The sequence below is a fragment of the Panthera tigris genome, chromosome F2 (assembly GCF_018350195.1).
Source record: "Panthera tigris isolate Pti1 chromosome F2, P.tigris_Pti1_mat1.1, whole genome shotgun sequence".
Taxonomy (NCBI): domain Eukaryota; kingdom Metazoa; phylum Chordata; class Mammalia; order Carnivora; family Felidae; genus Panthera; species Panthera tigris.
This window is the reverse complement of record NC_056676.1, coordinates 53,794,515-53,821,923: the sequence shown is the minus strand read 5'-3', so window position 1 is coordinate 53,821,923 and position 27,409 is coordinate 53,794,515. Positions and strand designations below refer to the sequence as shown.

At 35.8% G+C, this 27,409-nt stretch overlaps 1 protein-coding gene across 4 annotated transcripts in view; it reads left to right on the top strand.

Annotated features, from left to right (window-relative positions):
- The window catches only part of NUDCD1 (NudC domain containing 1), a 75,397-nt gene extending 52,635 nt beyond the window's left edge, over nt 1-22,762 (top strand). Inside the window, exons 9-11 of one of the 4 annotated variants that reach the window (XM_042973067.1) lie at nt 19,735-19,894; nt 21,799-21,870; nt 22,657-22,762. In XM_042973067.1, the coding sequence (XP_042829001.1) occupies nt 19,735-19,894; nt 21,799-21,870; nt 22,657-22,676 (252 nt within the window). In that variant the 3' untranslated portion in view covers nt 22,677-22,762. Of the gene's footprint in view, nt 1-19,734; nt 19,895-21,798; nt 22,337-22,656 lie in introns of those variants that run through there. The other 3 variants (XM_042973068.1, XM_007075841.2, XM_042973066.1) reach the window with 3 other exon arrangements.
- The last annotated feature ends 4,647 nt before the right edge of the window (nt 22,763-27,409 follow it).

Genomic DNA, 27,409 nt, shown 5'->3' with positions numbered 1-27,409 from the left:
CTTATTTTTTTCTTTCAGTCACTCTATATATTGAGAATTTAATCTATTTACATTCAGATTAATTATCGATAGGTGTGTACTTATTGCCATTTTGCTACTTAATTTTCTGGCTGTTTTGTAGTTTTTCTATTCCTTCTCTGTCTTCCTTTGTGATTTGATGATTTTCTATAGTGGTATGCTTAAACTCCTTTATCTTTTATGTATCTACTGTAGGTTTTTGCTTAACGGTTATCATGAGGTTTACATTTATTTATTTTTTTTCAGTTTATTTATTTTGAGAGGGAGAGAGCATGTGCACGAGCAGGGGAGGGGCAGAGAGAGAATCCCAAGAGAGGCTGTATGCTCAGCACAGAGCCTGACATGGGGCTCAGTCCCATGACTGTGAGATCATGACCTGAGCCAAAATCAAGAGTCAGACACCTAACCAACTAAGCCACCCAGGTGCCCCAATGAGGTTTATATTTAAAAGCTTAGATTTATAACCGTTTGTTTTATGTTGATAACAGCTTAAGTCTGAATGCATTTTAAAGCTATACATTTTTACTCCCTGAAACATTTTATGTTTTTGATGTCACAATGTATATTTTTTTATCTTGTGTATCCCATAATAAATTACTGTAGTTGCGTTTTTGCAACGTTTGTCATTTAACTTTTATGCTACCTTTCTAGGTGATTAACTTGCTATCTTCACATTAGATTTTGAAAGTTGTTGTGCATTTACTTTTACCAGTGAGGTTTATATTTCCATATGGTTTTCTGTTACTATTTGGCATCCTTTTTGTTCAGCTTAAAGAAGTCCTTTGACATTTCTTATAGGGCCAGTCTAGGACTGATGAATTCCTTCACCTTTTGCTTCTCTGGAAAACTGTTTCTCCTGCCATTCTGAATGATATCTTTGCCAGGTAGAGTATTCTTGGTTGGAGGTGTTTTTTCCTTCAGCACTTTGATTGTATCATGCTACAGCCTTCTGGCCTGCAAAGTTTCTGCTGAAAAAAACTGCTGATAGTTGTGGTGGGGTGGTGGCGGTCCCTTATACATAACAAGTTGTTTTTCTTTTCCTGCTTTCAAGATTCTATCCTTGTCTTTAACTTTTGACATTTTAAACATGACATGTCTTGGTGTAGGTCTTTTTGAGCTCATATTACTTCAAACTTTCTGGAGCCCAACCTTCTGGGCTTCCTGAACCTTCCCTTCCTTCCCCAGGTTTTCCCTTTGTTTATCCATACCTCTGTGCTTAGTGAATATCTTTATGACTGCTGTTTTGATCTCTTCATTGGGTAAACAAACCACTTACCTCCATTTCATTAAGATCTCTTTCTGAGGTCCTATCTTGTTCTTTCCTCTTCGCAACATATTCCTGTTTCTTCATTTTCCTCACTCTGTATTGGTTACTCTGCCTTAGGTAAAACAGCCAGCTTTCCAGGTCTTGAAGGAATGGTCTCTTGTAGGAAGTGAACCTTATTGTTCAGCTCTTCCCTACCTCTCGGTTTTCTCTCAAACTTTTTTGATATTCCAAGCAGCCTATTTTACTTTCAGTGGCTCCTAGCATTTAGGGGTGTACCAAGACCTGTCAGTGTCCCTAAGGGGAGGATCTCAGTCAGCACCTACATTCAGACTGATTGGAAGCCTCAGGCAACAGCTTTTAAGGTATGCAAAATATATAGTCCTAACCAGAAGTCCCACTGTCTGCCAGAACCAGGTAAACTAGAGGTGTCCCCTGGGTGGCAGCCATAAAAATCAGGGTGCCAAGAAAGTGTACAAGTATCTTTCCGGGGGATCCTGGCACTCTGGAAGAATGCAGAGGGATAGTGCAATAATGCCCGCTGGTCTCCGTCTCCAAGAGTATCTCAGCCCCTGTATATTAAAGTAAAAGTCCGTCCCTGGGGCTGAGGTTCCAGGCCAAGCAAATAAGCCTTTTTCACAGAAAGACTTGGGTTAGGTTTCATTCTGTTAGTGCAATGCCCTTATGGTGGTAGCTGGCCAAGAACTGTATCTCCAGTTTTTAGTGTCAGGTGGGACCTGGAAATAAAAGCTCCACTGGATAGGCAATTAGGGGGGACATCCACTGGGTAGCAGCCATAAAAACTGAGACCACCAGATTAAGAACTGGGGTGTGAGATGTGTGGGCAAGCTTTCTTCTGGAAATGCTGTGCCCTGGAGCACAGCAGAAGGAGAGTGCAAAGATAGCACCCACCTTCTGAGGTCTCTAGAGAGTTATAACCAGCTCTTAGATGTGTTTAATGAGAAACCTGCCCCCTTGGTCTGCAGCAGTGACGATAAGCTAATGGGCCTTTTTTACAGAAAGACTGGATACTGCAGTTTTTTGCCTCTGTGCTTTGGCCTTGGGGATGGTAGCCAGTTAACTCTTTGTCCTGTACGGGCTTATGGGACCTGCAGGTATAAACCCCCACTAGCTGCTAGAGCCAGGTGCCCTAGAGGTCTCCCCTGGATGGGAGCCACAAAAATTGGGGCACCAGAAGAGGGTACAACTCCTTTCTGAGAGGTACCAGTGCTCTGGAGTGAGGCAGATGGAGAATGACACCCGCTGGTGTCTGTCCCTTGAGAATATTACAATGTGTCTCTAGATGAGTGTTAAAATGAGCCTCTTTTACAGAAAATCTGGGTACTTTGCAGTCAGCTACCTCTGTGACTGGTGAGTCTGTGCCCCATGGCCCTTTACTAACAGTTTCTCAATTCAAGCTCCCTTGGCTTTCAAACATCGAAGTTATGGAGGCTCATCTCTCAAGTGCAGGTCTCAAAAGGTGGGGTGCCTGATGTGGGGTTAAACCCGTCATTCCTCAGGGAGTAACTCAGTGTTTCAGGTTCCCTCCTGATTATAGGTGACCATAACAGGGGTACAGTTTATGGTGAGATTATGTCTGCCTGCTTTGGTATGGGTTTTTTCCCAGAGGAGATTGTTCCATACATAGCTATAGATTCAGTGTGTCCATGTGAGGAGGTGAGTTCAGGATCTTTCTACGTTGCCATCTTAAACTAAATCTCCTAAATATCTTGTCTTCGTCTCAGTTGGGTTAAATTTGAGACCAAAGTTTGGTCTTTGAGACCAGAGACCAAAGTTTCTTTTTACAGTTTTCTGTTATTAGACATTTTGCATAAATATGCAAAGATTGTCTGAAGTAAAAATGTATAAACATTGCTGTTTGTGTATAAGTGGAATGGGTATAAATGGAATAGCTCCAACGAATTAATAAGTACATCTTTGTAAAGGCAGAATTGGCTTGTGAGTGTATTGTATCAAAATCAAGGTCTACCTGGTCAAATGTGTAGTTTCTTGGTATACCCAGGGGGGTACCAGTTGGCTTGTCATTGGAAGAAGGAAACATTTCAGATGTTCACTGCTACATCCATTCTAGGAATCAAATAGTACTTTATCAACAATTTGTACTTCTTTCTGCAGTGTTTACTCCAAGTTCTCTCTTGATTTCATTTTTCATGACTTTGGCTGTACATGGAAAGGTCAGTATATGTCCTTATAGTTTTAGGAAACAATACTGTAAGAAAAAGGTCAGAACTCTATATTGTAAATGACAGATTTTTCAAAATAGAAGTTCCCTGAAAGAAATGGGAATCAGTGTTAGAATTTAGCATTTTGAAAATAAAATAGTGAATGAATATATGCAGCAGCACAATAAAAGAGAAATACTAAATTTTAAATTTGAGAAAGGAAAGTAAGAAGATGTGGTCACTTGAGTAAAACTCAAGTCAGAATTCAAATACAGTTGATGAGTTATTTTTGCTTCTCTCTAGATCTGTACTATACAAAATATTAGCCCCTGGCCACCTAGTAGTTATTGAGCATTTGAAATTGTAGCTTCTCTGAATTGAGATGTACTATGAGTGTGAAATACACAACCAGATTTTGAAGTCTTAGAATAAAAAATATAAAATACGTTAAAACTTTTATATGAATTTTTATGAGATAATAGTTTTTATATGTTTGGTTAAATAAATATATTACTAAGACTCCTTTTTCCTGTTTTTATTTTTAATGTGACTACTAGAAAATTCAAAATTACATATGTGGTTTGTAGTAATCTGTAGTGATCAAATTAAACAGGCTTGAGCAATCAAAAGGTGATAGGATATTTTTAAAAATTACAGTGAGTTTCTAAGATCAGTTGAGATGGTATTCATCATATACTGCTTAAAACAGAAAATTTAAATAGCTGAAAAAAGTATTTGCAACTTATAGATAAATAAAGCCATCAAGACTGGAAGCAGAGGAGTTGCAAAGAGGAAATAATTCTTTTAAGTTAATGTAATTATGAAAGCTAGTACAAAAGGCATGTATCTGATACACTAATTCTTTCCAAAAGATATTAAGGATGAGATCAGAAGTTCAGAAGAAGGAAATACATTTAGAAAGAATGTATTTAGAAATACATTTAGAAAGGAAATACTATTTAGATAAAAAGTATCTAAGCCTATGGTTCTCAAGCTTTTTGGTCTCAGGGTCCCTTTACGTTCTTACATTCCCTGGGGTATCAATTTCTAATACTTGGTCAAATTTGATATAGTGCAAAAAAATTTAAGCTATACAATTTTGCTACTATGGCCGCCATAACAAAGTACCACAGACTGGGTGACTTAAACAATGGAAATTTATAGTCTCTCAATTCTGAGGCTAGAAGTCAGAGATCTTGGTGTTAGCGTGTTTTGATTGTTCTGAAGCCTCTCTCCTGGGCTTGTAGATAGCTGTCTTCCTTAGTCTTCACATGGTCCTCCCCCTGCATGTGTTTGTTTCCTAATATCTTATAACACCAGTCATATTGGATTAAAACGCACCCTAATGACTCAGTTTAACTACCCTTTTAAAGGTTCTGTCTCCAAATACATCACATTCTGAGGTACTGTGGGGTTAGGACTTAAACATATGACTTTGGGAGGGATACAGCTTAACCCATAAAAATATCCTTCACTTAGATTTTAGCACTTATTAACATTTTGTCACATTTATTTTTTCTTTGTTTTTCTACCTCCGTTTTGCTAAAATATTTAGGAACAGTTGCACATGCCATGTCCCTTCATCCCTAATATCTCACATGTGCACTGAAGATGAAGGCATTTTCTTATATAAGCACAATACAAGTCAGGAAATTTAACTTTGATATAATACTTTTGTCTAACATAGTTCATAGCAATTTTTTTCCCCTGATTTGGAAACCTATTGCACTTAGTTGTGATGTCTGTTTAGTTTCCTTTAATTTGGAACATCCAGTTACCCAGTCTTTATGTTGTTGACTTTATTTTGTACCTTTTATGGACTATCTCCAATATTTCCTCAAGATCAGATTGACTGGCTACATTTTTGCCAGGAATACCACATAAATGGCATTTCCTTTTTAGTGTCTAACATGAAGGAGAACTTCATGGCAATTTTCCATACTATTATGGCATAAAATTTAATTGGGTGGTATTCACCTGGTTTCCCTGCTCCCAAGTTATCATCTTCCCCTTTGAATTAATAAGTACTTTGTGTGAAATGAAAATAGAAACACAATGGTTCAAAATCTTTGGGATGCAGGAAAAGCCGTTCTAAGGGAGATGTTTATAGTGACACAGGCCTATCTCAAGAAACAAGAAAAATATCAAACAATCTCACCTTACAACTGAAAGAACAAGAAAAAGAAAAAGCCCAAAGTTAGTAGAAGGAAAGTAATGAAGAATACAGCAGAAGCAATTAAAATAGAGAATAAAAAAAAGACCAATGAAACCAAAAGCTCGTTCTTTGAAAAGATAAAATTGATAACCCTTAGCCAAAATCATCAAGGAAAAAAAAGAGGACTCAAATAAATAATCAGAAATTAAAGAGAAGTTAAAACTGACACCACAGAAATAGAAAGGACTGAGACGATGGCAAAAAATTATTTGCCAACAAATTGAATAACCTAGCAAATGGGTAAATTCTTAGAAATATACAATCTTCCAAGATTGAATCAGAAAGAAAAAAATCTGAACAGACTAATAACTAGTAGCGAAATTGAATCATTAATCAATCAAAAAACTCCCAAAAAACCAAAGTCCAGGAATGGATGGCTTCAAAAGGTAAAATCTACCAAAAATTTAAAGAAAAAGTAATACCTACTCTTCGCAAACTTCCAAGTTATAGAAGAGGAAGGAATGTTTACAAATTTCATTCCATAAGGCTAACATTACCCTGAAACCAAAACCAGGCAAAGACACTTAAAGAAAATTAGACCATTATCTCTGATGAATATAGATGCAAAAATCCTCAACAAAATATTAGCAAATCAAATTGAACAATGCCTTAAAAGGATCATTCACCATGATCAAGTGGGATTTATTCCAGAAATGCAAGAATGGCTTATTATCTACAAATCTGTCAACATGAGATAAACCATATCAACAAAATGAAGAATAAAAATGATAAGATCATCTTAATAGATGCAGAAAAAGCCGTTGACAAAATTTAGCATCCATTCATGATAAAAAATTTCAATGAAGTTAGGTATAGAGGGAACATAACAGAGTAAATGTCATATATGACAGGGCCACAGCTAACATACTCAAACTGAAAATTTTCCTTTAAGATCAGGAATAAGACAAGGATGCCCACTCTTGCCACTTTTATTCAGCATAGTACTGAGAATTCTAGCTGCAGCAGTCAGACAAGAAAAATAAAGAAAAAGTCATCCAAATTGATAAGGAAGAAGTAAAAGTTAGTAATTCCGCTACTGATATTTACCCAGAGAAAGCAAAAACACTAATTCAAAAAGATAAATGCACTGCTGTGTTCATTGCATTATTTTTTACAATAGCCAACCTACGAAAGCAACCCAAGTGTCCATCGATAGAAGAATGGGCAAAGAAGATGTGGTATGTGAATACACACACACACACACACACTGGAATATTTCTCAGCTATAGAAAAGGGTGAAATCTTGAAATCTTGGGGGTACCTGAGTGGCTCAGTTGGCTGAGTGTCCACCTCTTGATTTCGGCTCAGGTCATGATTCCAAGATTGTGAAATTGAACTTCGTGCTGAACATGTAGTCTGCTTAAGATTCTCTTCCTCTCCCTTTTCCCCTCTTTCCCCACTCGTGGTCTCTAAAATAAAAAAAAAAATTTAAAAAGGTGCCTAGGTGGCTCAGTTGAGCATCCAACCTTGTCTCAGATCATGATTTCATGGTTCATGAATTCAAGTCCTGCATCAGGCTCTGCACTGACAGTGTGGAGCCTGCTTGGGATTCTCGCTCTCCTCTTCTCTCTGCCATCACTCCTTTGCTTGCTCTTTCTCTAAATAAACTTAAAAAATTAAAAAAATGAAATTTTGCCATTTTTTGACAATGTGGATGGACATTCGTAGAGGGTATGTGAAGTAAGTCGGACAGAGAAAAACATACCATACGATTTCGTTTATATGTAGAATATATAATATATAATAAGTAAAAAGCAAAACCAGATCTGTAAATACAGAGAACAAACTGGTGAAAAGGGGAGGGGTGGCCAAAATAGGTGAAAGGGAGTGGAAGAAACAGGTCTAGTTATGAAAAGAATAAATCATGGGGATGGAAGGTACAGGTATAAGGAGTATAGTCCATGGTATTGTAATAACACTGTACGGTGACAGGTGGTAGCCACACTTGTGGAAGACATAGCATAACATAAAGACTTGTCAAGTCACTATGTTGTTCACCTCAAGCTAATAGAACATTAGATGTTAAACTGTACTTCAATTAAAAAAAAAAGGTAAAACTGTCACCAAAATAATAAAATACCTAGGAATAAATGTAAAGAGGTGAAAGACCTGTACTCTAAAAACTATAGAACACTGATGAAAGAAATGGAAGAAAACACAAAGAAATGGAAATACACACCATGCTTATAGATTGGAAGAATTTAGATTGTTAAAATGTCCATAATACTCAAAGTAATCTAGATATTCAGTGAAATGCTTATCAAAGTACCAATAGCATTTTTCTTACAGAACTAGAACAAAAAAATCCTGAAACTTGTATGATTCACAAAATACTACTAATAGCCAAGGTATTCTTGAGAAAGAACAAAGCTAGAGGTGTCACAATCCCAGATTTCAAACTATACTACACAAAGCCATAGTAATCAAAACAGTATGGTACTGGCACAAAAATAGATACATAAATTAGTACAACAGAATAGAGAGTCCAGAAATAAACCCAAGCTGATCTTGTCAATTAATACATGACAAATTATATGACAAATAGGGAATATGTATATTCTCTATACAATGGGGAAAATTAATAAATGGTGCTGGGAAAACTACATTGTAAAAGAATGAAACTAGGCCATTTTTTTTACACCATACACAAAAAACTCAAAATGAATTAAACATGTAAATATAAGATCTGAAGCCATTTAATTCCCAAAAGAAAACATAGGCAATAAAGGCTATGTATCAGCCTTAGCAATATTTTTCTCAATCTGTCTCCTCAGGCAAGAGAAACAATAGCAAAAGTAAACAATTGGGAGTACATCAAACTAAAAATCTTTTGCATGGCAAAGGAAATCATCAGCGAAATGAAAGGTCACTTACGGAGTTGGAGAAGATATTTGTAAATGATATATCCAATAAGGGATTGATATCCAAAATATATAAAGAGCTCCTAGAACCCAACACCAAAAAACTAATGTTTTAAAAAATGGGCAGAGGACCTGAACAGACATTTTTCTAAAGAAAGCACACAGACGACTAAGGTACCTATGAAACAACCTCATGAACCAAGCTCTGCTACCTTCAGACTTTTCTTCTACAGCTTCTTTACCTCTCTCAGCCTTCAAAGAATTGCAGAGAGTTAAGAGTCTCCCTAGGCTTTGGCTTCAGGGAATGCTGAGGCCGGTTTCATCTTCTATCCATACCACTAAAATTTTCTATCAGTTAAGGTTGCTTTGCTTTCTTATCACTGGTATGTTCACTTGAGTACCACTTTTAATTTCCTTCAAGAGCTTTTCCTTTGCATTCACAACTTGGCTAACCATTTGGGGCAAGAGGCCTAGCTTTTGGCCTTTCTCAGCCTTTAAGATGCCTTCCTATTAATTAAGTTCATCTTGTATGGGTGAGGTTTGTGGCACCCAAAACAATTACAATAGTTAACATCAAAGATCACCAATCACAGATGACGATAACAAATACAGCAATAATAAAAAAGTTTGAAATATTGTTAAGAATTACCAAAATGTGACTAAGAGACACTGAGCAAATGCTGTTGGAAAAATGGCGCCAATAGACTTGCTCAGCACAGGGTTGCCACAAACTTTGCGTTGTAAAAACAAAAAAAGCTGCATCTGTGAAGCACAATAAAACGAGCTATGCTGTACTGTATGCCATATTCAAAGAGAACTTTCTCCAGTGTTAATAAAAATAAATGATGCATCAATAATTTACATCTTTCCTGTAGAACTTACCTCATTTCCTTTTATGTTCTTTGAGATGACTCTGGGTAAGATATTTAGCCCCTATCTTATTCTATAAATATGATGATGATAATAGTACTTATTTCACAATTATTATAATGAGTAAAATATATTTCAAGCCACCTACACAGGGGTTGGCACTTAGAAAGACCTTAGTAAATGCAAATATCCTTTATTACCATTCTAGGCATCTTCTATACATTCTGCCTTAAATATTATAGTCATCCCAAATTAAACAAATGAAATGAGCAACATTAATGGGGAAAAACACGGCAACTTTAGAGTGATCTTCATGGAAATCATAAAGCATTTAAAAAATTTTATGCCTGAGAAATTTGTGAATAGCTATTAAAAAAACTTGACTCTGTGTTAATCTGGCATATTTAATTTAGAGACAAATTTCTAAAATCTTGCACCATTTCAAAAATAAGAAATGCAAAATTCATTATTCTGTTTGTCATTGTATTGTCAAATAAATTATATTTTATCTATAATTCTAACTGTATGCCCATCACTTTCAATTTTATACTTTCCTATAATGCATATATTTTAGTAGTTTGTAGATCTGCCCATAAAAAGTGAACCAGTTATTCTTGAAATAAGCTTTGGATGCTTTAAATATACTCAAAACCAAGTTTCTGGAAGTTTTAAAATCAAGATTAACTAGTCTGATGATACTAACTGCAAATAATAGTGTACTGTAAGACAAAACATACCCTTTAGATGAAGTAAATAATTTAGAATTCTTCTCTGTGTAGTAAGAGATTGTATAATATTCACTTAATAAATTCCAGCCTGCCTAGTATTCCCCATAGGTAAGTAGATCATGCCACTAAAAAAAAAAAAAATGTCACTAAAAGATGTTTGATCCCTCAGTTGGTCAGTGGCCATGATAGGAAAATAGGCTTATAATTCTATTCAAAGGTTGCAAACTAAGAGTAGCTAAAGGAATTGTGTATAAACAGTGATTTAGGATAACACCTAAAAAAGTCTGGTTTCACTTTCTCATGATAGTATTAGAATCTCTTGATAATTATTTATGCTTTTCAATATTTTATTTAAGTCTAATTTAGTTAACATATAGTGTAATAATTGTATCAGGAGAAAAATTTAGTGATCCATCACTTACATACAACACCCAGTGCTCATCCCAAGTGCCTTCCCTAATGCCCATCACCCATTTAGCCCATCCTCCCTACTCAGTATTCCTCTAGCAACCTCAATTTGTTTTCTGTATTTAGGAGTCTCTTATGGTTTGCCTTCCTCTCTTTTATTTTTTCTTCCCTTCCCCTGTGTTCATTTGTTTTGTTTCTTAAATTCCACATATGAGTGAAATCATATATTTGTCTTTCTCTGATTGACTTATTTCACTTAGCATAATACACTCAGTTCCATCCACATTGTTGCAGATGGCAACATTTCAATTCTTTTTGATCACTGAGTAATATTCCATTGTATGCTTTTTCCTACTTTTTCTTGCCTTACTTCAATACCTTGGATTTCCAGCATGATACTGACTAGGAGTAATGAGGGCAAATACCCTTTCCTGTTAGCAGTCTTAGTGGGGAGGAGCATTTGGTCTTTTACCATAAAGTACAGTGTTAATTCTAGGTTCCTCAGGGAGGCAGTTGCCTTTAATTTCTAGTTTGCCAAGCATTTTTATCATAAATGGAGGCTAAAGTATTTTTCTTCGGTCTGTTGATAATGCTGAATTTCACTGATTGATAATTTGAGTGCTGAATCAGCCCTGAATTCCCAAGATACACTATATTTGGTCATGATGTATTATTCTTTTTACTTATTACTGGATTTGATTTACTAATATTTTACTGAGATTTTTTGCATTACATTCATCAGGAATAATGGTTTCTCTTTTCTTTTCTTGTCATATCTTTGGCTCTCAGAGTAATGCTGGCCTCATAAAATAAGTTGAGAGTTGTTCCTTTCTTTTGTTTCCTGGAACAGTTTGATATTGTTTCTTTGTTTGGTAAAACACACCAGTGAAGCATTCTAGGTCTGGAGATTTCTTTGTTGGAAGGTTTTTAACAATAAATTCAATCCTGTTAACAGATACAGGACTACTGAGGTTATCTATTTCTCCTTGAGTGAAATGTAATGCTTGTCTTTCAAGGAATTTAACTTAAATTATCAAATATATGAAAGAGTTGCTCATACTACTTCATTATTACAACTTAGTGTCTTGGACCTTTATATACATTTTTATTCCTGATATTGGTAATTTCTGTCTTCTTTTTCCTTGGGTTATTCTGGCAAGAGACTTACCTTGATCTTCTCAAAGGACCAGCTTTTGGTTTCATTGCTTTTCTTAATTATTTTCAATTTCACTGATTTCTGCTCTTAGCCTTTATAAATTTTGTACTGCCTATCTCCTTTAGCTTTTGTTTGCTCTTCTTTTCCTAGTTTAAGGTGGAAGCTTAAACTATTGAGACATTTTTTCTTTTCTAATATAACCTGTAATGCTATAAAATTCCCTCTAAACATTGTTTTAGTTGCATCTCACATGTACTATGCTTCATTTTCATTCAGTACAAAATTTCCTAATCTCCTTTGTTAGGTCCACTATGACTCATGGGTTATTCAGAAACATGTTGTTTAATTTCCAGATTATTTGTGGGTTTTCCAAATTTTTCTTTTTCACTAATGTCTAATTTTTTAAAATGTGTATTTATTTTGAGAGAGCATGTGTGAGTGGGGAAGGGCTGAGAGAGAAGGAAAGAGAATCTCAAGCATGCCCTGCACTGTCAGTACAGAGTCTGATGTGGGGCTTGAACTCATGAACTGAGAGATTGTGACCTGAGTGAAAATCAAGAGTCAGATGCTTAAGCAACTGAGCCACCCAAGTGCCCCTACTAATATCTAATTTAATTCTGTTATGCTCAGAGAACATTGTGTTTATGATTCTTATTTTTTTAAATGTATTTTTTATAGGACAGAATATGGTCTATTTTGGTGAATGTTCCATATCTCTTCTAGGATTCCAATCAGATGTGTGTTAGACTGTTTAATATTGCCTGACAGCATTTAGATGCTCAGTTTTTTGTTTTTAATCCCTGCCCCATCCCCCACTTTGGTTTAGGTTCTACTAATTTTTAATAACCTATTTTCAAGGTCACTAATTCTTTTTTCCATAGAGTATACTGATGAGTTTGTTGAAGCCTTTTTCTCTTGCTGTGTTTTTTTCCTCTAGGATTTTTTTTCACCCTTTGCAGTTTCTCTCTGCTCTAATTCTGCATTTATTTATGTACATAACCCATCTCTTCCATTAAACTTTTTAAAATCCCATAGTTATTTTAAGTTCCTTGTCTTGTAGTTCCAAAATATAGATCATCTGAATCTGGTTACCTGGTCTGCTTTGTTTCTTGACAGTGGGATGTTTTTACTTTCTTCATTTTTTTGTGCCTTACAATTTTTGATTGAATACTGGATGTGAGAACAGTAGAGACTGAGGTAAATAGTATTTATGCCTGGGAGTGGACATACTTCTGCTAGGTCATTAGTGTGGGTAGTTATGACAGGAGGGTTGTAAAAAGGCTGATCTAACCTTGAGTTTTGTTGTTATGGTTACCCTCAGTGCATCCCTCGCTTCAAATTCCCCTAGTGTTAAGTTACACTCTGGTGGAGGCTGAGTTGATGGAAGATTTTCCCCAACTCTGCTATTCTGCCCTAAGCTTTGGGCTTTCACTGTACATCTGCCTCTCAGAGACAGTCTCTCTATGCTCTTACTCCTTCTCTAGTGGTAGACTGCTGTTGTCACTTACTTGGTGCTTCCCAGCCTGATTGGGGGGTGGAGGGTGTTGCATGGATGAGGGGTTCAGACTCTTGGCTCAGCCTCAGTCCTGGGCCATGTGTTCTTGGGTTTCAGGGTTTGGGACTTTTTAGTGCTACTGCCCTTCCTCTAGAAAATTTGTAATAGTCTAGGCCCAGGATGATTTAATTTCTCCTCCAGGCACAGAGATGGTGTTTTTAAAAATTTTAATTTTTTTTCGCCTCATCTGCAACAGGTCGTCTTCTGAGCCTTTGGGATGCTAAGATTTAATGCTCTCTCCCAGCGGTTTAAGACTTCTGACACTTACAGCAAAAAATCCAAGAAGGACATTCTGATTTTTCCACAGAGGAATACACTTCCTTCCTAAAACTCGGCACCTTCAGAGCAGCTCCCTTTCTCCTGGTCTTTTTTGCTAGGAACTGGTCAAGGACCATAAGAAAATCTGTAAATCCAAAGAATTCTATACTTGCTGTCACACACTAGGCTTTTGGCAATTTGTTAGTTGAATTCTCAATTATGCAGTTCTTTCTTCTTTCTATGCTCAGATGGAACAGTTCTCCTAGCCCATCTCCTTGGTGACACCTGGTTTTCCTCAGATTTCAAGCTAGTTGGTTTCCTTGTAACCTCAGCTCTCTGATGAATTTTTTAAAAGTAATGATTCTACAAATTACCCAGCCTTTTCTTGTTACATTTGGAGTGACATTATTTCCAGCTTTCTTCATCCTAGGCAGAATCTGGAATTCCTTTGCTTACTATCAATAACATGCCTAAAAAGCCTAGAACTTAAACTTATAATCAGTAAATTAGTGATGGTTCAGTATTCACAAGAGGTTCCATATACACAAGTAGGCAAATTGTGTACTGTAAAACTCCATTCCTCTGACCTATGCTAAAAAAAAAAAAATCAAGGGTGGGCATCTCAGAGGCAACCATCTTTTATCCAAGATTAAAGTGTTTTCTTGAACAGGTGCTTCCCATACTGGATGCTGGCTGGCCAAAACAATAAAATAATCTTGTTTGGGAAGTCTAAATGCCAAAATGAACAATAAACACAATTATTCAGCCAACAGAAGGGCAAAAGACATACCCAGAGAGAATAAAGTAAGTAGAAACCATGGTAGGAGGTAGAAAGTAAGTGACTGAGGTGGATACAGGTATGAGTAGCAGAAGGAAAGAAGATGGTGATATGATCACAATGACACCACAGTGAAGTACAGAACAAGGGACATTTGGTTCTCAAGAGATAAGTAGATTACATGTTCATCAAAACTAGGTACTATTTTCTAAACAACATTATACTTCTCCTTGAGACCTGACTTGCCAGTGCATTTGTTTGTAGAATGACCCAGTTCTTCATGAGATCTGATTGTTTCCACTGTTCCCTATGATCTTGACATATGTTCATGTTAAACATCCACCTCAAGATAATTCCAGAGGTTTTCTCTGTTCCCTGCAAACTCTAAAAATCCACACTACATAATTTTACCCAAAAGCAAAACAAATCAGTATTAAGATTACAAACTAAAGTAACTAGTTTTGCTAAGTGAATTAAGTAAATGAAAATGAAGTGTGATAACTAAAAAAGTACACTTAAAATCAAGTGCACTTTTGTATGATCCTATAGAAAAAAAAGCATCAGCATAAGAAAATGCAGAAAAACAAAAATATTTGAAGCAGACAAAACGGGGAAAGTGAAACATCCATTTACCTGGCATGGGCAAATTACCTGTAAGAGTCAAGAGTAAGATGCTGTAAGTTTCCCTGGATAGTCAGGAACAGGTACCACAAAGCCCAAGGTCACAATTTGGTATCCAAGACCAAAATGGGACAGCAAATAAGAAAGAAGGAAAGGATGGCTGCTTTGGGCAAATGCTGACAAAAGAAGTGGCCCCCAATAGCTTATTAGGAGTGGAAGGAAGGAACAAAAACAAACCACGCATAACCAGAAAATACGTTTTTAAAATGGAGAAGGCTGAGATTACTTAGTGTAGTGTTAAAGAGCTCTACTCACTTCAGATGTCTCTAAGGGTATTATCATAGACATATACATTAATGTTTACCCTGATGACATTCAACCATCAATAAAATGTTACTTTCTGTTCAGAATGTTCTATATAAGATGTGCAAATAATAAATTTTAGCAAGATTTCATTTAAAAAAGGCTTGAAACATAGTCTTAGCACTTAAATGAGAAGAACTCATTTATACTAGACAATTTACTAATTTGGAAAACTCATTCTTTGCTAATGCCAAATTTATTGCCTTAAAAAAAATCCTAAACCCATAAACTGGCCAATAAAATACAATTCCACATTCCTTCTATTTTCATGTTTATTAAAGAAAAGATTGTATTTATCTTTAAAGTACTAGTGAAAACTACAATTAGTAAAATATTCTCTAGAGAAAATTTTGAAATGCATTTCAAGTAGTCAATTGATACTTTTTTTTCTTTGTAGAACACTTAGCAAATAAAGACTTTTGAAGATTAAATGTCAAAGACATTTAAAGAACCTCTAATAACTGCTATTACCAAATTAAATTAAAAATGAGTATCAAGAAAAAGATTGTCTGTTCAGAAACAAAGTATTTTTACGAGGCCAGACTGAAAAGTTAATGACCTGAAACTTTAATTCCAAAGCCTATTATTGAATTCCAAATTCAAGCATTCTGTACATAGAATGAATTGCTAAAATTTACACTTTTCTTACTATGCATTAAGTATTGGGTTGATATGCATCTACAACTGTATAAGGAAAAACAATTACCTGTGTTTCTCCTTTACTCTCACAATGCTACCACACAGAACATTACTGATACCAGATGTGTGGGTTTTCCACACATCAAGTAGTTTTCTGAGACTAGTAGGATATCCTACACAATCTACTTGCAGGTAGTGGCACATCCCACAGGCTAAGGCCTTACTCCCACAAGACTCTCCCAAACTCCCACTTCAGCTGCCAGTCCAAATCCCAGGTTCATCTATACCTGTGACTGGCCATACATCAGGGTTTCAACAACCCTCTCCTTGGGTTCTATAGTTTGCCAAGACAGTTAACAAAATGCACATTGACCAGTTTATTATAAAAAATACAATAAAGGATAATAATGAACATCCAGATGAAAGAGATGCATGATGCAAACTATAGAGGAAGGTGCACAAAACCTCCATTTCCTCACCAGACATGCCATCTTCCTAGTACTTCCATGTGTTCAGCAACTCAGAAGCTCTATGAAGCCTGTACTTTTGGGACTTTTGTGAAGGTTTCATCACACAGGCATGATCAGTCATGATCCTATCCTAAAAGTTAGGAGGTGGAGCTGAAAGTTCCAAGCTCCTAATCATGGTGTGGTCTTTCTGGCAAACACCCCCTATCCTGAAGCCATCCTGGAGCCCACCAAGAGTCATCTCGTTAGAACAAAAGACACTCCTATAACTTAGAGTCAAATACCAAGGGGTTAGCAGCTATGTGTCAGGAACCTGGATCAAAGATCAAATATTACAACAAAAGATGTTCCTAGTGTTCTTATCGCTTAGGAAATTATAAGAGTTTCAGGAACTGTGTGCCAGGACCCAGAGGCAGAACACAATATTTACATATTTTCTATTATTTTACCAACTACCTTATTTAAGCTTCACTACTTAAGAATTAGGAATGCGATCCCATTTTATAGAAGAGGAAGCTCAAACTTAAGAGGTGAAGAGATTTAAGTTAGGAAGCTAGTAAATGGCAACTGGGATTTCAGTTCAGATGTGCTTCCAAACCCATGTTCTTAATCACCACCACAGCATGTTCTCCCAAAGCCCATTTTATTTTATTTTTTAAGTGTATTGATTTATTTTGAGATACAGCATAAGTGGGGGAGGGACAGAGAGAGGAGGAGAACCCCAAGCAGGCTCTGTGCTGCCAGCGCAGAGCCCTGTGCAAATCAAAACCACAGGGAATCATCACCTCACACCAGTGAGAATGGCCAGTATGAAAAAGAAGTAAGAAGTGTTGGTGAGGATGTGGAGAAAAGGGAACGCTTGTGCACTCCTTGTTGGAATGTACATTGGTGAAACCATTATGCAAAATGCAAGAATGGAGGCTCCTCAAAAAATTAGAAATAGAAATAACCACATAATCCAGTTATTCCATTTCTGGGTATTTATTCAAAGGAAATAAAAACACAAAATCAAAAAAAAAGCACTAACCCCCATGCTTATGGTAGCATTATTTATGATAGTCAAGAGCCAACATAGGAGAACAATATGTGTACATTGATGGATCAATGGATTTTAAAAATATGTATATACATACAATGGGATACTTTTTATCCATGAAAAAGAAGGAAATCTTGCCATTTGTGACAACATAGATGCATTTTGATGGCATTATACTAAGTGAAATAAGTCAGACAAATATATGATCTCACTTATATATGGAATCTCTAAAAACAAAACAAATGAACAAACAACAATAGATTCCTAAATACAGAGAATTGATGATTGACAGAGGGAATGGGGGTTAGAAGATAGACAAAATAGGTGAAGGGGATTAAGAAGTACACACAGGGATCAAAAGTACAGCATAGGGAATAATATAGTCAATCAAATTATAACAACTTTGGTGACTTTTGTAACTAATCATGGTGAGCATTTTGTAATGTATATGATTGTTGGGTCACTATGTCATATACCTAAAATTAATATTGTATTATATGTCAACTATGCTTCAATTAAAAATAAATAATAATAATTACTATAAAATGGGCTTTTGCAGGGGTGGGGGTGCCTAGCTGGCTCAGTTGGTTAAGCATCCGATTCTTGATTGGTTTCGCCTCAGGTCATGATCTCACGGTTCATGGGTCCAAGCCCCATGTTGGGCTCCATGCTGACAGTGTTGAGCCTTCTTGGGGTTCTCTCTCTCTCCCCCCCCACTGACCCTCACCCCTCTCCCCCATTCACTCACTCTCAAACAAAAGAAAAATATTTTAATGGGATTTTGGGATGCCTGGGTGGCTTCTTTGGTTGAGGGTCCAGCTCTTGATTGCAGCTCAGGTCACAATCTCATAGTTTGGTGGGTTCAAGCCCCACATCAGACTCTGCACTGACAGTGCAGAGCCTGCTCGGGATTCTCTGTCTCCCTCTCTCTCTGCCCCTCCCTCCCACTCGTGCTCACTCTTTCTCCCAAAAATAAACAAAATGTAGTACTTTGACTCTAATGGAGATAGGTAGAAAGTAAGTGAGAGTGGAAGAGAAGAAATATTTAAGTCAGAATAGGGGGCCCATTTTTTTTTTCCTAGGAAAAATGTACCCGTTTTAAGTGTTTCAATGTTTTATAAACAAAGCTACAGTAAACATCGTTGTAGGTGTATTTACATAAAAAACATGTATAGTCTGTGAACACTGTCTGCCATCCTCTTCCCCTTCTGAGGAAGACAAAAGTTCTATCCCCAGGCACTGCTGGGGCAACAGAAATTGGGTTGCTCTGTCACAGAATTCTCCTGTGACCAGGAGCCTGTGCCTGCTCAGCTGTACCAATAAATCCTCTTCCTGGAGAGCCACTTCACAGTTTTCCCTACTGAATACAGGTCAGGTCTCTCTCATTGGAACCCAACATTTTATTCTCCAGTCTTCCCTGAAACTCATGAAAGCAGTTCAATATTTATCAAGTACTATGCATGTTTTCTACATTTGATGTTATTTTGTTGGTGTGGTATTTAGGCATTTTTAACTGATGATAACATTTCTATACAGAATATCATTTCAACCTATTTTCATTAAAAGAAGTATTCCTATAGGTAGAATTCAAATATAAATCTCAATCCGATGGTTTTGTATTAAAAATGAATTCCTTTAGTCATGAGTATTGCAGTAAATATTATTAGCATAATAAACATTCTTGACATTGATACTGAAATTAAACAGTACATCAACTTAAATAATTTGTAAACAGATTTGAGTTTGAATCTCAGCTTTGTGGTTTTTCTTTGTATCCTAGAACAAGTTCTCAAACTCTCCATGTTCTTTTATCTCTTAAGTGCAGATAATAACAAGCGTGTTGATTGTTGAAATTAATATTTATAACATGCCTTGTATATATAGCACATGCTCATAAATCTTAGCTATCATTGTACTTAGTAATTGTTACAAGTTCCCATTTGTAAACTTCATATTTGTAATTCTGTGGTTTAAAAAGTATTCTGCCTATAAATGAGTGTTTTATATTGTGTTTTAAACTAGGATACTAAGAATTAAGAGGCAGTATAGTGTAGTGGTTAGGAACATAGATGCTGGGTTCAGTCTCAGCTCCACAACTTACTACCAGGCTGACCTTGGGCAAGTGACTTTGCTGAACTTTAAAATGGATATAACAGTAGCACATTTCTCCCAGGGGCATTTCTGAAGAGGTAATCAAACTGCCTGTATAAACAGTTTAGAAAACTTGCTGACATAGAGAGCTGTGTGTCAGTTATTGGCATCATCATTATCATTATTAATTTGTTGAGTAAATTATTCTTTGTCACTATTTTAGGTGAATCTTGGAAGCAACCAGTACCTTTTCTCTGTCATAGTGGATCCTAAAGAAATGCCCTGCTTCTGTTTACGCCATGATGTTGATGCCCTACTCTGGCAACCACACGCCAGCAAACAAGATGATATGTGGGAGCACATTGCAACTTTCAATGCTTTAGGTATAAAGCAAGCTCTTTGACAGCATTTTCCATTATGTCAGAAGTTAGGGTCGTTTTTTTTTTTTAAGTTCATTTCTTTTTTCTTTTTCTTTTTCTTTTTTTTTTTTTAATTTGAGCTGTCTTAATTACCTTTGGATTGATTTGTGCTATATTTGGTTGCTTTTACTATAGTTGATGAATGTTAGTACTTTTGGAACAGAACCAATCTATTTTTATGCTTGTACAGAAGATCAGCACAGAATAGAAATCAAAGTGGTTATCTCACCACTTGATTCTTCTAATCAGTCATTTGTTTATTCCAAATAAGCTATGCGGTATTAGAATATGAACAGTGGGTTTGACAATACCCTACATGGAACTTGTATTCATGTTTCTTCAGAGTAATCATCAAAAACATCATAGAATTGCTCAAAGGAAATGCATTTTAAAACTAGGGCTTGAAAAATGTTAAGATACATAATTGTAGACTTACGCAATAATTCATTTTATGTCAAACTATATTAGTATTGTATGGGAGAAGTTTTTTTAATATAAATTAGGCACAGTTACTGCTTTATTGAGTGATTATTTTAAACTGGGAACAGGAAGTAAAATTATATATTCTGAATACAACCTTAATTATAGAGGAGATTGGTCAATTATCCTTTATAGTTAATAATGTAGGCTGCTAAGCTGGTTAATTCAGACTCCAAATGGATTTTTATGACCTGAAATAAAGAGTTTTATTGAAAAATTTGAATATAAAATTTCTGGCCTCTATATAATTCCTCTTTTTTAATTCTGAATCTTCTTTTTTCAGTAAGGAAATCTCTGTCACATAATTTTTATATGCTTAGATTCTCCATTTGTATCCCTAAGTCTGTTTAGAATTCTGCTTAAGTTAAATCAATATTACATTTGATATGTAGTCTCCAGACATTATATACATTGTTAATTTTCTCAAGGTTAGCCCAGAGAGCTAATTCTAAAATACTCAGGTATCTACATCCTCTTCACTGTTTCCTCTTCAAACCCTGTTTAATGATAAAACCAATATTGATCTTCCTGTGCTCTACCTAGAGTTCCTTTGCTCGTTATTTGATGAGATCACTTTACGTTAGTGTTCTGTTTTTATCCCACATGTTATAACATTCAGTAACCATGTCCCAGTCTGAAAATCCTAATTTATACTTCAGAACATAAATACCCTTTTAACCTGTAAAGATAATTTTTTTAAAAGACAAGAATAAGATTTTACAGAGTTTAATTAGTTTTCAAGGGATGTTCTAATTAAGTTTTTAAAATTAGATGCTTAAATTTTCATTCCAACTTGTAGTGATCTCAAGGTTCTACTTCTGGGAGCTGAAGTACAACAAAATCCTGTTACACTGTGGGCACTGGTGTATAAAAATACCACTAACATTATAGAAATAATGAGAATGCATTGTCACATTAGCATTTTTAGGCTTGGGGGCTATATTATGAACACACTCCTGAAATAACCTTATAGTGGTATCCTATAAATATTTTCCCATTTATTTGATAAAAAAGATTCTGTAATCCACATCTGTGATTGATGAGCTTAATTATTTGGCATTTAAAGATAGTTTGACATGTGTTTAGTCCTTTTGATTTTTAGATTTTTAGTGTCCTAATTATTCACAGAAATAAGGAACTATATTATGTTTTTCTTAAAGAGATAAAACCCTACCTATTTTGTTCCTTAAGAATTAAAGCTCTATTTTGGCACCAATTGGGAGAAATTGTAAGTAGTCATCAACGGTTCAGAATTCAAACACTGTTGAATATTTATGGTGTATATTTTATCGAGGCATTTTAGTTTATAATAAAAACTGGGAAATACTAAATGTGTAATCACATTTTCCTTCTTTTTAATATATGGGTTTTTATTTGTTTCATAACAGGCTACGTCCAAGCATCAAAGAGAGACAAAAAATTTTTTGCTTGTGCTCCAAACTACTCATATGCAGCCCTGTGTGAGTGCCTTCGTCGAGTGTTCATCTACCGCCAGCCCACTCCCATGTCCACTGTACTTTACAACAGAAAGGAAGGCCGGCAAGTAGGGCAGGTTGCTAAGCAGCAAGTAGCAAGCCTAGAAACCAATGATCCTATTTTAGGCTTTCAGGCAACAAATGAGAGATTATTTGTTCTCACTACCAAAAACCTGTTTTTAATAAAAGTAAATACAGAGAATTGATCACCCCAACATGTCAGCTTTTCTGTACTGAGAAAAGTATTCAGTGGTAGCCAGAAAGCTTAGTAGTTATACTATAACCTGTTAAGTTTTACTATGTTAAATAAATTATCTTATATGAATTTTTTATTTTTTAAAGGAAATTGGAAGTATATTCAAGAGATTATGATTCTATAAAAGCTATGGAATGAAGCTGCAAATTTAGAGAAAATTTACTTCTGTAAAAAATGTAAAGTATTAGTAGAATGATTTTTTTAAAAAGTCTGGAATTTCATCTTTTATATGAAAGATGTACAATTCAGTGTTTAAAAATAAAAATATTTATCACATACTCTTTGTTCATTGATAGTTTCTTCCTTCTGTACCTGTAGAACTTTTGGATTACAGTTAAACTGTTGGTTCTTGTAAATACTCATTTAAGTGGACTGAATAGCTGAGGTAGAGGGGGGAAATAGAACAGAAGTACAGCAGGTCCAGTATTGTTAAAGTTTGCTGAAATACTAAGATTTGGGGTTTTTTTTCCAAAAATTTTTTCCATTTATTTTTTATTCATTTGCTCTTCCAACAGGGATAGACAAAGAGAGATGATAAAGTTCCATAAAGTGTGGCTCTTATCCATTGTTATACAACAAACCACCTCAAAACTCATTAAAACAAGACTATTTGAAAATCTATGATTCACTGATGTGGCTGTCTCTGTTCTGCATGGCTCCAGTAGGCTAGACTTGTCTTATTCCTGTGATAGAGCAGACATTGCAAGAGGGCAAGACTGACACACAAGAGCTTATCAAGCCTGTGTTTCCATCACATTTGCTCTTCTTCCATTGAACAAAGCAAGTCACATGGTCAAGTCTAGAGTCCGAGAGGGACTGCACAGGAACACAGCAGGAGGTATAATTCATTGGCGCCATTAATGTGATAGTCTGTCATACAGATTATGATTTATCTTGGTAGTTCTCCTTAAACTTCTACAGTTAAAAAAAATAACCCTGGGGCACCCGGATGGCTCAGTCAAGTGTCCGACTTGAGCTCAGGTCATGATCTCACAGTTCTTGAGTCAAGTCCCACGTCGGGCTCTGTGCTGACAGCTTGAAACCTGGAGTCTGCGTCAGATTCTGTGTCTCCCTCTCTCTCTCTGCCTCTCCCCTGCTCATGCTCTCTCTCTCTCAAAATAAACATTAAAAAAAAAAAAAACCTTGTTTATACATTAAATATATTGTGTCATGAATTGTAGTTTTTCATTTCCTTAGATTTTTTGGGGTTTGCATTTACCTGGAAAAGTGTTTACTTTGGAGGAAAAAGATGGAGATTACATGCATGTTCTAAACACTTAAAATGCAGTTTCCTAGAGAGAAGTATTGGGATGCTACATAAAAAAATTGGGGAAGTCCAGAGAACTGGTAATGAAAGCCAGAGTCCTAACAGTGCTCTTAGTATTTAGGAATGAGGTGGCCTGGGTTTCGAGCATCATAAGGTCAGAACACAGAAAAACAAGACACAAAACTGTATTTCCAGAACTTTTCTGTGCTGTAAAACTTAATGACACAAAAGAGTATTGAGACAGTGAATTATTAAAAACTTTATTATGTGACAGGAGATTTAAATCTTTAAAATTTTCCCCAAGGATCATAAGTACCCTCTTAGGAAATATAAGAAAAATGCAGATTAATGTGCTCCTTAGTTAACCATATGGCTATGTGTGTATGTATGCATATACACACAAAGTTCCAGGTAGTAATAAATTTTCTTTTCTTCCTGTGATTTTTAACATAATGTTGAATTGGAAACTATCAGGATAAGTAGTCCTGATTTTTGCATCTTGACCTATCTTAAGAGAGTAATACATCCAGAGCAGTGATTCTAAGCTCTGATTTCTCGAAATGTTTTAAGAATCCCATAAGCCTATAAATCAACTGAAACAATTTTCTACACTTTAAAAAATAAACACACAAATAAGGCTCACCACAAGAGTCTCTTAATGATAGAGAACTATGGGTTGAAAGGGGGAGGTAGGTGAGAGATGGGCTAGATGAGTGATGGGTACTAAGGAGGGCACTTGTGATGAGCACTATTGTATGCAAGTGATGAATCACTGAATTCTACTGAAACCAATATTGTATGTTAACTAAAATTTAAAAAAATAATAAGGCATATGCTATAAGTCTATGGCATAATACAACTACCTCGTATTTTGTCGATTTTTATCATAAATTATGAGCAGGAATTTATGATAGTAATAAAGTAGTACTTTATGTGCTTTTCATATTAAGAGTCCCTTAACAATATTCATTATTTCATACAAATCAAAACCACACTTAGATATCACCTCACGCCAGTCAGAGTGGCCAAAATGAACAAATCAGGAGACTATAGATGCTGGAGAGGATGTGGAGAAACGGGAACCCTCTTGCACTGTTGGTGGGAATGCAAATTGGTGCAGCCACTCTGGAAAACAGTGTGGAGGTTCCTCAAAAAATTAAAAATAGATCTACCCTATGACCCAGCAGTAGCACTGCTAGGAATTTACCCAAGGGATACAGGAGTACTGATGCATAGGGGCACTTGTACCCCAATGTTTATAGCAGCACTCTCAACAATAGCCAAATTATGGAAAAAGCCTAAATGTCTATCAACTGATGAAGGGATAAATTGTGGTTTATATACACAATGGAGTACTACGTGGCAATGAGAAAGAATGAAATATGGCCCTTTGTAGCAACGTGGATGGAACTGGAGAGTGTTATGCTAAGTGAAATAAGCCATACAGAGAAAAACAGATACCATATGTTTTCACTCTTACGTGGATCCTGAGAAACTTAACAGGAACCCATGGGGGAGGGGAAGGAAAAAAAAAAAAAGAGGTTAGAGTGGGAGAGAGCCAAAGCATAAGAGACTCTTAAAAACTGAGAACAAACAGGGTTGATGGGGGGTGGGAGGGAGGGGAGGGTGGGTGATGGGTATTGAGGAGGGCACCTTTTGGGATGAGCACTGGGTGTTGTACGGAAACCAATTTGACAATAAATTTCATATATTGAAAAAAATAAAAATAAAACAAAAATTAAAAAAAAAATTAAAAACCCTATATTCTTTAAAAAAAAATTCATTATTTCAACATTTAGTAAGCATCAACTATATACCATAACCTCATGTTTCCAATGTTGAGGATAATGCATTGCTAAGTATAAAGAGACAAAGAGTCTACCTTACAGAGTTTTCCAGGTAAAGTTTCTCTTTGGAGGAAAAAAAAGTGGGAGGGGGTAAGTGGAGTAGTGCTTCTCTAAGAAAGAAGTCTGACCAAGTCCGGAACCCATACAAGAATTAGGCAGAAGTGTTGCCAATAGGAAGGGGAGAAAGAGGATAAGGGAATTCAAAAATTAAGAATGGTAAAAACTGATGCTTTCAAGTAATATACAATTGTCAGATTTCTGCATACAAAGGAAATTATCACCATTGCACAGGCATTTCTAACATTTTATAAATGTGATTAAAGAGATAAATGGTAAGTTTATGTATGGCAAATAATATAATACAACTAGTATTGTACTAGTCATTGCTGATTACTGGAAGAATATTTTAATTACATCTTAGTACTAAGGGTGTCTTACCAAACAAGTAAATGTAATTTAGCTGGTAAAAATTATGCCTAATATTAGAATGTTGGAATAATAAATGAAAAATAGCCCCTCTCAAATTAGTATGAAGGAATTATGAGCAAAAACAATGAAGATAAAAGGTAACCAATCAGGTACCAAGATATATTATGAAGTGGTAAACAAGTTGGTATATCATTGGATCCGTAAATAGACATATTTTTTTATTTACTTAAATGTGTATAATCTCAGACCCAGAAAACAAAAATATGAGAGAAACTAATGGATTATAAAATGTAAAATTTCTTTATGACCTGATTCTATAACAGTGGTAAAAGAAAACAGACTGAGAGAAGATACTTGTCGACGCATAATAGAGGAGGGTTAAAATCTAGAATAATCTAGAATGTCAAAACACTATTTTTTCATAATAAAAAAACTGCAAAATAGGGAAGCAGATAAAAGATATTAATAGCCAATTTACTTTTAAAAAGATGCTCAGTCTCCCAAGTAATCAGGGAAATTGGTAAAAAATGTAAATTTTTAGAATATGACATATTGACCAAGGTGGGGGAAAATGAGAACTCTCCTACACTGTTGGTGGGAGTGTCAGTGGGTACCAAAGGACAGTTATAAATACGTATTCAAATAAATAGTGCATTTTCCATAATCCCAGAAATACTGGGACTCAACATGTGCCCAGCGCAGTATATATAAGAATATGCATTGTGGTGATGTTTCTAATAAAAATTTGGAGAAATCTAAATTTCCATCTTAGGGGAGTAACTAAATTGTAATATTTTTACATTAGAATAGTATATATCAATGTTTATTAAAAGCTTGAAGTTACATCCCTCTTTATGGGTCTGAAAACTCCCTGACACCCAGTATGTAAGTAATACTTTTCCGCTTTCTCATAGGAGAAAGATGCAGTTAAATTTTAACACCTGGGCAATTTACAACAGGATCTGTGTGTTTTCCAAAAAGATAGATAATGCCTGTGAGAACTCTTTCTTTGTTCATAAAAACGTATTTTTTGAATCGTTAATGTATATATTAAAGAGGGAAATATCCCTTAGTGCCTCAAAGGAAATAGGAAAGTTAAGATTGTATGTTGCCTTGTTTCCTAAGTTTCTACCATGGGAAGGAAATAAAAACAGCCAACCCCATGACTTTTCTTTGAACAAGTGTTTTGGGTTTAAAAGGAGGCAAGCCATGTTCCAAGAGAAGTCACTTGTGTTGGATCCATTACCAGCCACATCCATCTTGAGGTTCTGTTCCACCTGTCCTTTCCTTCAGCAGACTAACCCAGGCACACAATATGACTGTGTCAGAATGTGACTGGCAAGATCAGTTACACAAGTATTTATCAAGCCTCTGCTTGTGTCACATTTTCTCATATCATACTGGCCAAAGCAGATCACATAGCTTATCCCAGAGTTAGAGTGGAGTACCCTGCAAAGTTCCATGGCAGAGGACCTAGATATGAGGAAGGCGAGGAAATGGAACCATTTTTGAAATCTATTACATGTACCCCATACTATGTCCAAACAATGTAGATTTCTAGCCTTTTCCCCTCACTTCATGGCACACAGAAAATTATACTTATAGCACACTAGGGGTGCTCTTGGCCAGAAGTGACTTGGCTATCTAAGGACCAAGGGATTAAATATCTAGGTGACCTGTAACCTATTTGCAACACACTGATGTAAAGTCTAAGAGGTATGTGCA